We start from the raw sequence: 15,634 nt of genomic DNA on the forward strand, positions 1-15,634 counted from the left end.
TCATATGGAAGCGAAATCAGTAAGAATTCTAGCATCTGTGTGCTCCTGTTCAACTTACCTAATTTGCCTATCATCTAATCCAGGTAACACTTTACCATTCGGCATTTCCGACAAACTTTTTGCGAGCTTCTTGCCATTCAGCAACCCATTCGTCTGTGCGCCTTGCGATACCACCTTCACCTATAGTATTGAGGAAGCAAAATTACACTCTGTCAAGCTCGGAACTTCAGCGATTAATCAACCTTATGCATGGTTCGTGGACTCAGCGCCAAAACCTGCGCGAAACCATCCTTCCGCACCTCAGTTTGCGTGGCTTGCGTCTTCATGGCATTACGGAACTTCTTTTCGACCACCAACACTTCGGGACTGGGTGGCGCCAACACCTGTGTGGCACACGTCAAGACACCCATACCAGTCGGCATCATACCACCATGCGCCGTCGCTCCAGCACCACCGACACCAAGTGGTATATCATCCATATGTGTGAGAGGCCTGCCGGTTAACAAGGAAATCGGTTGTTCAGTTTGGATCTGAGCACCCAACTCGGCGGCACTAGCAAAACCGGTCGGTACAAACTGATGTATGTGGATGGGTGGCCCGTGATGATGTTGATGTGAATGGCCATGTCCATGCGAGGGATGAATATGTGGCGCATGTTGATGTATGACGGCTTGTTGGGCATGTGGATGCATGGCGAGTGCGGGTGGCAACGTCGTTATATAATTGGTCGGCGGGTGTGGATGCTGTTGCTGTTGCTGCTGCTGCTGCTGCTGATGTGTCATCTGCTGTTGCTGTTGTGTATGCAAAACAGTTGGCTGTTGCGCCATATGCGCGGGCAGTTGCGTGGACTCGTAGATGGAACCGGTGGCAATGATCGGTTTCTTGCCGCCAATAAGACGTTCCTGACTGCGTGTGGTCTTCATGCGACCGGAGGAGCGGAAACCCAAATTGACATCGTCGAAGGAGGTGAGTGTATGCGAGCGAGCGAAACTGACATGCTTAGTTCTGCAAATGAGAATGCACAAGGAGCGCAAAAGCGTATGAGAGAGTATGAATGAAGTGTGTTTGGTGCGTGGGAAAAGAGAAAGAAAGAGAGAGAGAGAGAATAGTTAAGGAAAGTCGTTGTGAAAACTGATTTTTGGCGTGTGGATGCAATAGTTAACGAGCTCATTGTGTGCTAAGTAGTCATTTTGAGTATGCACGATTGAGGTCATACAGTTTTTACGCCAATAACGGTAACGCTAATTATTCGCTTCATTGCTTTTGACAATATCAGCTGGTTGTCTGACGTCACAATAGCAGTTGCGGTCAAACTTTTGTTGACAATCAGTCTTGCTCGCACTCAATTTTCTCTCAAAGCAATGCTTTTGTGACGTTCCGAGAAATTTTGTTGAGAATTTTTGTTTTCGTCTACTCAATCGTGTATTCTGCGTATCAGAGTAACTGTTTTGAATCGCTTAACTTTACCTCGGTGTTGTGCCGCCCATTTGTAGTTGCTGGCCGGCTGGCAGTCCGACATGGGTGGGATAGTGATACGAACTGCAATAAAATGGATCGAGCATTACTCACACACACATACGCATGCACACACGTATTTCTTTTTTTATTGTTTTCAGTTTTAGTTAGCATATTTTTTTCGGCTCTAAACAATGTTTAATCCGTTCGGCGTTTATTCGTCATGCTTCGGTTTATTTTTATATTCGTATTTCTTTTTTATTGTTTTTGTTTTATTAATTTCTACATACCAAACATTTTCGAGTGGATGTGTGAAGTTTTGAAAATGATTCTGTGCGCAAAGTGCAAAACAGTTGGTCATATAAATATTCCGATATTGGTAATCAGTCGGTGTTAGCCAACAAGTCAGGCTTGCGCTGAAGAATTTTTGCAAGTTTTGTGTTTTTTTTTTAATTTTAATTTTTTTTTACGAAAAAAACGATAATAATAAATAGAGGAATAGAGACAAGTGTTTATTTTTAAACTTTCATTTGCCAAGTACTTAAAATGGTAAATGTTGGTAAAGTCGAGCTTTAAGCACGAGCTTTATTAGAAGGCACAAAATCTATGGGTGATTGAATGGTTTAATCGGAAATATGTTTATAATAATTTGTTTGCATGTTTGTGCTCTTCGAATTGGTGCGTATGCGCAATGTAGAAAAGTTTTTAAGGAAATTATTGAGCGCTTTAATGAGAGCTTTTTGACTGACTGCTTTTGTACGACAAGTTTGTAAAAAGTTGTGGAAAAATGCATGCAGCGTTCAAGCGGATCGTATACAACAGACTATAGTTACAGGGTTAATTGACAAAATTCTATAAGAATAAGGAGAAAGAGCGCGATAGTAATACAAGCTTTTGTAGAGTTATAAGAGTTATAAAAGAGAAAGAGACAGTTAGACTTTGTAAAACGTTTCGGTATGAGTATGCATGACGTCGCTGATGTCGTTTATGCGCATGAGAAGCGTCAAGATGTAATAAGGGTTCCAAAAATACACAATCTAATACTTTTAAGCAGTAAATGGAAGAAAATAAGCTCGCAAATAAACAAGTTTTAAGAAAAAAGTGAAATAATAATATTTGTAGCAATTTAAAAATATAAGGAAATTATCAGTAGCGTTTTCAAACTCTAGTTGGTACACTTTAAAGCTACTTTATAGCTGTTTTGACACTAGAGAATTTTTTCCCTTCTTTAACCGCACTGTACGCGAGCTTTTTGGGAGCTTTTTAACAAGAAATAAGTTATTTATGAGCTTTCAAATATGAGTCAGTTGATTATTAACTAACTTCTGATGTAAAGAGTAACGGTTTAATAGAGAATTATTTTCCGATCTCTAACGGCACTGTAGGCGAGCTTTTTGGGAGCTTTTTAACATGAAATAAGTTACTTATGAGCTTTCAAATATAAATCAGTTGATGATTAGCTAACTTCTGATGTAAAGAGTAACAGTTTAATAGAGAATTCTTTTCCGATCTCTAACGGCACTGTAAGCGAGCTTTTTGGGAGCTTTTTAGAACAATAACTATTTTCTGTTGGGAAGAACAACGGTTTTTTGAATTAATTCTGAAGCGTTGTCTATAAAAATATTTTAGCAATATTTTGACTTTGGCTTAAACAGTGGTAGGTACTGGTTGTAAAGTTGTAAAGCTTTTCCTCTGAACAATATTGAATGTAGGCTGATCTCACTGATACCCATAGTTGTCTCAGTCTCACGATAAGTCACTGGACGATACTGAAATATCAGTTTGCGCAAGATATCAATAGTTTCCGGAACAACAACAGACTTTGGACGACCTTTTCGAAATTCACTAAAAGCTAAAACGTTGCCAACCAAAGTCAAAAGCTTTGAAAAAAGTTGCATGAAAGTTTAGTTTAAACTTTTTGCCGCTAAGAACTGGCTTCTAACTACTAAAGCTTAGCGACAAAAGTTGTTAACTACCCATGTATCTTTTACAAAGATAAATTATTCCATAAATATAGGGTTTGATTGGATCTGTAAAGAGATTGTATATTGTAGTCCTATTTCTTTTATATTTGCATTCCAATTTGTAATACCGAAGTCATTGAAAAAAAAATATATTACGCTGATGTCACTTTCAAATAGAGATCCTTTCTACTCCAACCAAATTTGCAAAGAAATCTCAAATTTCCAAGAAATTAAGTAACTTAAAGACCAATCTAGGCAACGAAATTGCTAAATTCCCAAAAACAAAAGCACAAAAGAAACAGAAACAGCACAAGCAACAAAAAATTCGGCTAGCTACTGAAAATTTCGCAAAACAGGCTGAAGCTCATGCCTCATGTTATGACCGGCCACAATGTTGTAAAGTTTAGACTTAAGCAAAAGCTTGCAACAAATCTAACGATAGATACCTTGGATCGTTAGTAAAGTTGACATTCTCGTTTCCAATACCGCTGGGAGCGCCCATCCAGGAGTAGCGTTGGTTCTGAGGCATACCCATACCTCCCACAGATGCGCCAGGGCCGACACCAACGCCGACAGAGCTTGTGCTAGCGCCAACGCCGGTGTCTTGCGTTTTCGCAGTGCTCAAAATTGAAGCTGGTTGACGTCGAAAATAGGAACTATCCATATCGGAATCGGGCGATTTGTCGTCGTGATTTTGAAAAGGTCGTTGATAGCTGTACGAAGTGAAAAATCAAACTAAAAAATAGGTTTATCTCACATTTCCGTTAAACGAACTTACCGCGGATATTTGTAGAAGGGCGCGTAAGCAGCTAAATTCTCATCGGAGGGCACACGCCGGCCCACACAGCCGCCCAGAAACGATTGCTGCACACCGCTACGACGCGAGAGACAGCCGAAGAAGCGATCGCGACGCGGCCGCTCGATGCTATGCAGCTGACGATCAGTTAGGCAGTACTGTACTTAAGGACAAAAAGACAACAACAATAAAAAAATAAAAGTAACCAAATGCAAGTGGCAGCCGAAAGTGTGGAAGAAGAAGAAGAAGTAGCATACGAAAACGGAGAGGACAGCAGTACAAGAAAGTACGAAGAAGAACAGAAAAACAGAAAAAATAAACAAGTGAAATAAAAAGAAAAGCATTTAACACGCTTGCCGCAGAGCATTCACCTGTTCGCGTATGTCGCCTTTGGAGTAAACGGATGGGCGCGGATACAGTTCTGTGGAGGAGGTGTGTCGCAAACGGCGTCGGCTCATATTCTCATCTTCGGAGTCGTAACTGCGATCGTAATGGCTAGAAGCCGCTGACGACTGCAACGACAAAAAGCGAAAAGCGTGCAACATAATTAATGGCTTTCATGTGGCAGCAACCGAACGATGCGGTGCGGTTCCTACTTACCTTAGACGCCACCTCAATGGTGCCTAACGAAACTGCATGATGTAAACCTGCAAGTGAGCACAGAGTTAGACGGTAGGAAATTCGTGAGAAAACTTCGCATATGTGTATGTATGTGTGTATAGGGTATATGTGGCATATGTAATGCTGGCAAATGCTGAAAATAATTAGCAAGACGAAATTAGTTGCAACTAAAGTGTGGAACCACGTTCGCTGCCCGGCGGCACTATGAGACAATGAGTGCAACGAACTTGTTGACCGGCGCGCAATGCGCAGGCGCACACCGCAATCGTAACTGGGGAAAATGTGCTGACCGTTTAAATTTCAATTATTACCGATTAAGTGGTTGTTAATGGGAAATATTGCTGCGACTAATTGTGGCAAATGGCAAAGGGTGCGGTTAAGTGAGCAGCTCTTACCAAATGTTGGCAGAGATCGCTTTGATAGATAAAAGTAATTGAACGCTTTGGTCAGTGGAAGCTATAATATTTCAGAAAGGTTCTTCTTTTAGTAAGAACTGCTCGATGTTGGCATGATTGTCCTTATTTGAAATGTTTTTTCAGAGGGACGCTATAAAACCGATAGAGAGAGAAAACTACACAATATTTTTTCCTGCTCCTTTGACATTTCTCTTCAGTAATGTCTGACATTTCATCATGGAAAGATACGCGATCTAATAGTGAGCCGAAATGATTAAAATTTACTACGGAAATTCGAAGTGAGTAGCCTCAACTTTAAAAGCACTATGTCCAATTTATGGTCGTCATAATAGCCCTGTCAGATCAACAATTGTGCGTCTAGTGGAAGAATTTGATTCCATAGGCACAGTATAAAATGTTCCCATGACAGTGAGACAAAGAAGTGCCCGTACTGTGGAGGAAATTGTTGCCGCTAGCGCATCAATTGAGAAAGACCTAAATCAGTCTCTCACACATGGTTTCAAGCGTTGGGCATATCTGTGACGTCGTTGTGGCGAATTTTGCGAAAAAATCTTGGCCTACATCCTTTCAAGATCAAATTGCCGCAAGAACTGAAGGCGCTTGACGACCAGAGTCGTCGTAAGTTCGTGAATAGGGCTGAGCAACAACTTAAAAATTATCCGGATTTTCATCGAAAAATCATCTTCAGCAATGAGGCTCATTTTTAGCTGAAAATGGGCGTTATTGGTCAAGCAGCAATCCACACGTACTCCATGAGTGTGTTATGGTTTTGTGGGGTTTATGGGCCGGCGGCTTCATTGAGCCGTACTTCTTCCGTGATGATCAAGACCGGCACGTTATTGTGAATGGGAATTAATACCGCTCAACGATAATCAAATATTTTTGGCCCGAACTGGTTGATGTGGACTTGGACAATATGTGGTTTTAACAGGACCGCGCCACGAGCTACACAGCGATTGTCATAATCGATTTATTGAAAATCAAGTTTGATGAACGTGTTATCTCACGAAATGACCCAGTCAATTGACCGCATCGGTTGTGCGATTTGATGCCGTTACACTATTTCCAGTATGGCTACGTCAAATCTATGGTCTATGCCAACAACACAACATTTTCACGATCGCTGTTGAAAGCTTTCGGCTTTGGAATATCTAATATAATGTATATTTATGGTTTTGAGTCCACTTGTGTTCTAAATAAGTCTTGAACTTAGCTTTTGTTATGTAAATAGGCAAGTTTTCTTCTTAGGCCAGTTTTACTTGGACATCTAGAAACACTTATCCGTTTGAATGCCCACAACTCATTCTCTCTTCGCATTTTCTTCATTGCTACTTTGAATAATTGCGTCCTCCAAAAACTTAGTCTTACCGCGTGAGTGAAAATGGGATAGGGTACAGTTGGAACAGATATAATTGCGGCGATGTGATCCTTACTAAGAGCCAGCAATTCAATGGACTTTTTTCGTTCTACTCTGGGCCGGAAGGCTTTCGCAGCCCCAAGTGCTAGTTGCTGAGCTCGTGCGAGGCCGATAGATTCAGCGCTCGGGTTTTGAGCTTAATAATACTATTTTTTTGATAGAGCATTTCTATTTGAGTCACGCTATTTTATGTAGATATGCGATTTTGTTAGAGATTAGCCTATATGTAGGCAACGTTTTTATACTACTTTTTTGCTGAATGAGAAACAATTGTTTGGCCATTTATGTCCTGGGTACGTTGAGTTTCAACGATCAAATTGTGGAATAAAGATCTCTATTATCACTTTTAGCGCACTTACGATTGAAATAAGCTTTGCATTACAGGTGTGCGACTTGACTAACAACCGCCTAAATGTAGGCAACATTTTTATGAGACATTTTATTGCTATTTGCCTTTACCGAAAAAAAGTAAAATGAGAACAAAAATAATAAAATCAAGCAGTTTCACTAGAACATCTTTGCACTTCCATTGCATAATTTCTACTTTTTTACTTTTGTTTTGCCACCATAATTTCATTCTTTGTCCCAGCGTAGTTCACCTTCCACTCAGCTGTAATTTTTCAAATTGCCCAACCCACATATTTCAGTTATAAATGTGAAAATGTACATTTAATGAATGTGTTGAAGGTCTTTCTCAACTTTAACTTTTACTTTCTGCCACTTGCTGTTCACCTTGCTACCTTACAATTACGTACTTAACTACTTAAAGCTTACATATTATATCACACGCTCACCTGCACTTTCATATGCACAAAAAAACAATAACAAAAAAAAAAGAAACAGAAAAACTTAAATGAATACAATTGCTGATTTGGCAACACCTACGCAGAAGTGAAAAGAAAAGAAAATAAAGAACACACATACACTCACTCACGAGCTGTGAAGAGCACTCGTGTGAGGAGAAAGGCCAGAACACCTGCGTATGCGTGTATAGTCAGCGACGGAGGATAATGAAAGTTAAGTAAGTAAAGTATAACTGTATATGTATATTTTGTTGGTTGCTTTGTCTTCGCACAATGGCGACCGCGTACAGGACATGTCTTGCGTTAAGTAAAAATCTAAAGAAACGCACGGCGAACAGCGAAATTACATTTGTACCAACAACAAGTGCAACAAAAGCAATAACCAGCATACAACTGACCTACCAGCTAACTGTACATGATATGCTGCCACTCACGTTGCCACCCAACACAAAAATTCGGTCAACGCAACATTCTTCGCAAATGAGAAATTCATAAGTGTTGTAAATGAGGCTTTCGGCGACAGTCCGAGGAGGTGGCGGAACAAAAATTGAGGATTAAGTATGAAAAAGTTGATGAGTTGCTGCTGGTTGCACAAGCCAACTTCAGTGACAAGTGACAACGCAAGCGATTTTTTTTTTTGCTTTTCATGTAAGAGGAGAGTGTGTGCTTCATTAGGGTGTGCAGGTCGAGTTGTTGCAGTGGGTTGTTTTACTAAGCTCTTAAAGCTGTGTTAGGAGCCTGTGCTGCTCTTAACTTAACCTCACAGGTTTTGTAAAATAATTCTTAAAACAGACAAAATACTTCAGGAATTATACGATTTTTCTTACTTCTTTCAGAGGTCTCAGTTCTTTATACCTTTTTTCGTGGCAAAATAATATCTAAGCAGCAAGAGATGAAGAAGAAGTTGTCTCATTGTCAAAACAGTATTAACTATTAAATAAAATTCTAATAAATTTTTGAAACCATAGCTAACCCTAAGAGCTTTGAGCATGACCCGTATTAAAAGAATTTTCGAACAATATAAAAAATTTAAAATTTATAAATTTCGTAGTTTTCGAGGAAGTTTCTTTTTCAAAAATGGGTTTAAGCAATTTCCGATATTTGTTTCGAAATTCGGAAAATGTTTTCAGAACTTCATAAAGCATATGATCAGTTGTGTATACTAAGGTCCAAAACTTTAAGATTGTAAAGCAAGATTAGAAAGAATTCCATTCATCGAAAATCATGTCTTAAAGGAAATCTATTGAAGGCAAATTTTGAAAATAAATCTCAAAGTAATGTGTTGGCTTCTAGAAGTCACTTGAGACAATAAAAAAGTTCTTATACCGAAACTCTGAGAAATAAAATAAAATTTAGCTTTTTCGAGCTTTATTAAGAAATATTATTTTGAAAATTTTTCAAAAAATTATAACTCGAGTCAAATTCCAGTTTTCGAAAAAATAGGTTTCGACTAAAATTACTTAGCATATAAAAGCTTTTATTTATAGAACAAATCTTAAAATGAATTTTCGAAAATGATAAGATTTTCGGAAGCTCTGGAATTAATACGAAAAGTTAAATTCTGAAGAAACGTTTCTGTAAAGCATGGTTTCGAAAATGGCTCCAAAAGCTTTGAAAAGCTCAAAAATATTACATTTTTAAACTAATAAGTCAACTAATAATTGGTATTATTTTTCAGTTTTTCGAAGTACAAAATATTTTTAAGATCAAAAAAATCAGTTTTCAAAAAATTGCATAAGAAAGCTTTCATTCAACGAATTTAATCTGAAATTTATTTTCGAAATTTCGATAATTTGATTTTGAAATTTTCGGAAACACCTCCGATAATTATACATGTCTAATGCAGAAAAAATTAGTTTAAAAAAAATTGCTTAGCAAGGAGAATGGTTTTATGCATCGAATTTCATTTGAAATTAATTTTCGAAAATTCGAATTTTTAAGTCTTAAAAAATAATTAAATAAGAAAGCTTTTATTCATTACATTTAAATAGAAATTAATTTTCGAAAATTCGAAAATAAGATTTTGAAACTTTCGAAAACACATCATATTTTTTTTATTTTTTCACACAAATTAACCAATTTTGAAATACTAAAAAATTCGAGTTTTCGAAGTAAAAATATTTTATAAAATCGAACAAAAATCCATTATGATAAAATCGCATTACCGATCACCTCAATAACGTACTCACCATTTGGTCGCATCGCCACAGCCATTCTTTTCGGCGCCCAAACTACTCACTGCTTCCACTGGCTGGCTGCCGCTGCTCGTCGCTGCTAATCCTGCGCTGGTGTGGCGGGTGCGACGTGAGTTCACCTCTAGAATGTGTTGTAATTGTAGTTGACGCTCCTGCGTTGCCGGTGCACCATATATAGCCTTAAATATCTCCCACTCTATACAAATGAGTGGAGTGTGTACACTAGCATGCCGCGCGGGGCAATTTATTTAATGTGGCTGCCGCGTCACTGTTGACGCCACCACTGTGCGCGACGTGCATCCGCCAGGCCAGGCGGAGCAGCTCGCTGGCCTATTGACGCGCTCAAATGCGCCTCGCTAAGTCTGACCTAGTCGCCGTCGCCTGTTTTACTTGCTGCCAAGTTGTTTGTTGCTTTTGTTTTTGTATTACTTTTCTCGTTTGCAAATGTCAAAAATGTGTCGCTTAGTCGGTTGGCAAATTTAATATTTGATGATCATAAATCTTCTTGGCTTCTGCTTTCCACTGGTTTCTGTTTTGATTTTTTTCTGCTTTTGCTTTCTATGAATGTTTGGAAGTATTAGTGTGAGCAGCTCCTGCGTGCTTACTATTAGTTTGTATTCGTGTGTGTGTGTGTATGCTCTCTAGGAATTTCGTTGTATGAATGGTGTGCTTTCGGTTGTGATTGCTATTGTTGTTGTTTTTGTTGGCAGTTGCAAATGCATTTAGTTTAATAGGTTAGGTAATTTGGTGTTGTTGTTGCCGCCAATTGACGTCGGTTTGCTGTTGCGTGTGTTAATGTTTCACAAACATGTCTACGTTTGATAATCGTCGTTGTTGTTATGGTCGATTGTTGTTGCGGAAAGTTAAAGATGATTTTTTTTTTTGTTTTTGCCGTTTATATTATATTTTTATACATGAAATTCTTTTGATTTTGTAGTAGTATTACTGTTTTTTGTTTTTTCCCCACGGAAATTCCTGCAAATGTTGGACTAGCGATCTCAAGCTTCTAACCACACTTTCTTAAATTTTTTCAATCACTCTCCGAGAAAGTTAAATTTTGAAGAGTTCTGCCAATTTTCTCACTTTTGTTTTTTATGGTTTTTTTATTTCTTTTCTCTGTTTTTTTGCTTTCATTTTTTTCTTGCATTTTGCTTATTTTCATCGTTTATAATTTTCTGTTTTGATGACACTTTTAGTCTCGCTTTTACATTTGTGACCTTGACATTGCTTGTGTCGTTTCGAGTTTACTGTTTTATAATTCGAAGAAACTCAAATATAATTTTTTTAAGATTTCTCTAAATGTTTCTTTTTTTCCTTAATTTTTATACTCTTGCAACATCTTGCTACAGATTACCATATAATAACGGATGATCCAAGTAAAGTTACTTTTTTCTATAGCCTTGTTTTGACAGATCACGCGTGAGTCGTGTCAAGCTGTCATGTTATTTTTGTTCGGCATTGTTTGGCATTTCGTCATGGAAAGATTTATGCCCGAACAACATTTACAAATCGTTCAACTATATTTACGAAAACTCACGTTCGGTAAAGAATGTGTTTCGCTGGCTTCGCTCAACTTATGGTCAACATAATCTTCACCCATCCTTAGACCCAGCAATCATTATTGGATAATATTCGACCGAATAGACCACGTTCAGCAGGGAACAAAGAAACTAAAGCAACCGTATCTAAGAGTGTACACGAAGACGGTGGAGGGTCGATTTGGTGCCGTTCGTGGCAACTCGAACTGACTATTATGGAACGACTTGGCGCAATTTACGTCGAGAGATCTTAATTTGAAAGCGGACAAAATACAGTTTGTACAAGAACGGAAGTTGGAACGGAACGCCTTTCACAAGCGACATCGCTTCGCTCTTTGAGCTCTTGAAAAGTTTCAAAAAAATCCGACGTTTTCGAGACAAATTTTGTTTAGTGATGAGGTCCATTTCTGGCTCAATGGGTATGTAAACCGCCAAAATTGTCGTATTTGGGACGAAGAGAATTCCGAAGAGAAATCTGAAGAGATTCAAGAGCTGCCCTTTCATTCAAAAAAACAACGGTTCGGTGTGGTTTGTAAGCCGGTGGAATCATCGGTCCATGTTTCTTCCATAATTATGCCGATGAGAACGTAACAGTTAATGGCAATTCCCACATTAGATAGCTCTACGCACTGGAATTGACACAGATTTTATCCGGCCAAGGGGTGTTACTTCGGTGATCTAACCCGGCTTAGATCGGCAAGTTTTAAAGTTTTAACCGTTAATGGTGACCGTTATCCCATCATCATAACTGACTTTTTGATGCCTGAAATTGAAGCTCGTGAACTCGGCGACACGTGGTTTCAACAAGACGGCGGCACTTCCCACACCCACACATCACATCAAACAATGGACTCATTGAGAGAACACTTCTGTGAGCAGATAAGGTCGTGTAATATCACACCGAAAGATTTTTTCCTGCAGGATATATAAAGAAAAAAGTCTATGCGGACAATCCAGTTTCGATTTAGGCCTTGGAGCCAAACATCACGCGTGTTATTCGCCAGTTACCAGTCGAAATGCTCGAACGAGTCATCGAAAATTAAACTCAACAGATGGAAAATCTGAGACATAGCTGCGGCCAACATTTCAAAGAGGTTAAAAATACGTACTTGAAAGATCTTCCCTGGCCTTAATCCTTGTAAGTTGCAAGAGTATAAATGTTCGTGTATACCCGAACTTAGCCTTACTTATTTTTACATATTTTTTTTTTATTTTTGCAAATCTTTACATACTTTTTTTTTTAGTCTGCTAGAACTATTTCGACAATTAACAGTGAATTATGAAAACGTCAATTCCATTAGCTTGTTTCTATCCTTAGATTTTATTTGTTCCACTTACAAGTAGCTTAATTAGTCTGCTGTGTATGTTGTCCAACCGTGTGATCATCATTAATTTCGTCAAGGTCAATGAACAATTCAATGTCACCAGGCCCCGGATCTGCCTCATAAAATTGCTCGTCTGTAATATTAACGCCAAGTTCTTTTAATATGCCGCGTAAACGACGAATTTCGCGATGCGCATCGTCTAACTCTTGCTCCATATTTTCAACGATTTCCGTCGGTGTGGGTTTATCCCCCAATTCCTCGCGTATAAAATTTATCAGATCTGGCCTTTCGGCTTCTAATAATTTTCCAAAAATCTCATTAAGTTTGCCGATTATACCGCACTCACGCAGATATGCATAAGCCATGGTTGCATATTCTTTATCGAAAAACGCTTCCATAATTTTACTTTTATTAAATAAATTAAAATGAAAACTTCTTTAATTGATGCTGCAAAAATGTGATGAGGTTAAAAAATTTAAGAAAAAAAAATATATATAATTATATTAAGCAATCTACGATGTTTATTACACCGGGAAGGAAACGTCGGATATTCTAAAAAGTAGATACAATATATTATCGTGACGAACTGCGTCGGTCTAGCTATGCCCGTCAGTCTATCCAGCTGTATATGATATAAGCAAACTTGTGCCTAAGCTTTTGAGATATCGACCTGAAAATTTGTGTACATTCTTCTTTCACTAAGAATCTGCTCATTTGTCGCATTCTTCGATATCGGACAACTATAGCATATAGCCGCCATACAAACTATTCGAATTCAAGTCCTTGTATGAAAAACTTTTTTATTTGACAAGATATCTGCACGAAATTCACCATAGATTACTATCTTGGATATCGCTGTAATCTCCTTACATATTGTTCAAATTGGACTACTATAGCATATAGCTGCCATACAAACTGAATGATCGGAGTCGAATGCTTCCATGGGAAACTTCCTCATTTGACGATATATTTTCACGAAATTTTAGTATGAGTTATTGATCATAGTAATAATATAATATCGGAAGAAATTGTTCAGATCGGCTTACTATAGCATATAGCTGCCATACAAACCGAACGATAGGAATCAAGGGCTTGTATGGAAAACTCTTTTATTTGACAAAATTTCTGCACGAAATTTGGTATAGATTATTTTCTAAGGCAACAATGTAATCTACGAAGAAATCGTTCAGATCGGCTTGCTATAGCATATAGCTGTCATACAAACCGAACGAGGGCTTGTATGAAAAACTTTTTTATTTGACAAAATTTCTGCACGAAATTCAACATAGATTACTATATTAGACTTCGCTGTAATCTCCTCATATATTGTTCAAATTGGACTACTATAGCATATAGCTGCCATATAAACTGATCAATCAAAAGCAAGTTCTAACATCGAAAAATTTCGTATTTGTAAAAGAAAAGACCTTATTATACTCTTGTATGCTATAAAAATGTAGCTGTGAAGGGTATTAAAGCTTTGCTTCAGACAAACCTAGTGTTTTTTCTTGTTTTTGAAGGCGTTTAGGACATATGTACATACTCCTACTTTTTTTTAAAACTTAATACTTTGCAACATTCTTCCTCAACCTTCAGCTACTTGCTTCAACTGAATTCTAAAACTTGCTTCTAAATTTTACAAATTTCACTGTTCCTACTTTTTCTTTACTTTCACATAGCAAGCTGTTATTTTCACTTTTTATTTATTTTTGCTTAATGCTGCGCCCATTCCACCTTGAAAGTATGCTTTCATTTAATTAATTCCTTCAATGCTGTTTCAGCTGTTTTCGCAACACTCGTCAATCCTCATTTTTCCACGCTTCTCGGCTGCGTACGCGACTGCTGCTTGTTGTTGTTGTTTATATTTTGCCACTTTCCATTTTTGTTGTTGTTGCTGTCGTAATTTGCAGCTGAGCATTCGCCAAGTTGTGTCTTTATTTTTTCTACTTCCTTATTGTTGTTGTTGCAATTTTACACTATCTGTTTGTTGTTGTTGCTTTTATTGTTAGCTGCTGCAGCTGCTCCTGCGATTTTCTGCTGATTTGCAAATCTGTGAAAATTCAGCAACACAGCATTTAAATCAATTCTTCCCTGCCTTCTTCGCCGCAGCGCTTGAAGCGCGTTTCACCAAATATTTGTACATGCACATACATAGACACATACATATGTATGCGTATATGTACACATTTCGACAGTCAGCAGCGATAAATTTTTATACAATTCTATTTCTGTTTGTGTGTGTGTGTGTCGGAAGCTACACTGACGCTGGTCTGCTTACTTGTGCGTATGTATGTATGTATGCGTATAACTGTGTCTATCGCCAGCACACGCTCGCTAAACTGGACTTATGCAAGGCCACCAATCGATATTCTTGGCCCCAGCAAGGAAAAAACACCAACAACAACGCAAATACTACATGAAATCCATTGCCAATAGGACGTGTGGAGTTGCTACAACAATACAACAACAACAGCAGTCATAATTCGGAAATTGAAAAATTAGCAAATTTTCGATTTCACTTTTTCGTTTTTCATTGCGTTTTACACTTGCTGCCACTTTCTTTCACCCGCACACACTTCGCCCAACTTACACTGAAGTCACCGTGCACCTAAAAGTATGCTACGTTTTGTATACGTGTATGCGATGGCTTGAAGTTTGCAGTTTTCGCTGTATTTCACACTTTCAGCAACATTTTCACGACACTTTTTCACCGTTACGTTGACATTTTGCAAATATTTCGAGTTTTTTTTAGCGATTTTTTACCGTTTTCATGTCTGTGTATGTGTATTTACTTGCTTTTCGCGTTTATCAGTTAAATGTATTTGCATATGTCGCGTGTATGTATGCGCTTGAGTGTGCATATATGAGTATGTGTGTGTGTGTGTGAAAAATTATTTTATACAAAAGTCAATACGCCCTTGTGAGGGGCAAGGAAACGCAGGCGCGCGCTTTGTTGATAGTAGTCAGAACTGCACTGGATGACGGTGATGCTGGAACTGAAAGAAAAGCGAGTCGCTTTCATTCACAGCAGCGACGAGCAGCAGACTCACAAGCGTACACACAGACACGCGCACACGCATGCTTGGCGTCCTGTGTCCAAAAAT

General features: G+C 38.3%; 1 protein-coding gene across 1 annotated transcript in view; it reads right to left on the reverse strand.

Moving 5' to 3' along the window:
- Positions 1 to 15,511, reverse strand: part of LOC126753344 (uncharacterized) — a 28,274-nt gene extending 12,763 nt beyond the window's left edge. Inside the window, exons 1-11 of the mRNA XM_050464708.1 lie at positions 15,121 to 15,511; positions 12,438 to 12,977; positions 9,662 to 10,914; positions 4,816 to 4,862; positions 4,587 to 4,727; positions 4,198 to 4,373; positions 3,866 to 4,132; positions 1,746 to 1,871; positions 1,468 to 1,539; positions 243 to 1,005; positions 59 to 180 (exon numbers count right to left, since the gene is read on the reverse strand). Of these exons, the coding sequence (XP_050320665.1) occupies positions 59 to 180; positions 243 to 1,005; positions 1,468 to 1,539; positions 1,746 to 1,871; positions 3,866 to 4,132; positions 4,198 to 4,373; positions 4,587 to 4,727; positions 4,816 to 4,862; positions 9,662 to 9,686 (1,739 nt within the window). The 5' untranslated portion in view covers positions 9,687 to 10,914; positions 12,438 to 12,977; positions 15,121 to 15,511. The remainder of the gene's footprint in view (positions 1 to 58; positions 181 to 242; positions 1,006 to 1,467; positions 1,540 to 1,745; positions 1,872 to 3,865; positions 4,133 to 4,197; positions 4,374 to 4,586; positions 4,728 to 4,815; positions 4,863 to 9,661; positions 10,915 to 12,437; positions 12,978 to 15,120) is intronic.
- Positions 15,512 to 15,634: the final 123 nt, after the last annotated feature.

This window comes from Bactrocera neohumeralis, chromosome 3 (assembly GCF_024586455.1).
Source record: "Bactrocera neohumeralis isolate Rockhampton chromosome 3, APGP_CSIRO_Bneo_wtdbg2-racon-allhic-juicebox.fasta_v2, whole genome shotgun sequence".
NCBI classification, from domain to species: Eukaryota; Metazoa; Arthropoda; class Insecta; order Diptera; family Tephritidae; genus Bactrocera; species Bactrocera neohumeralis.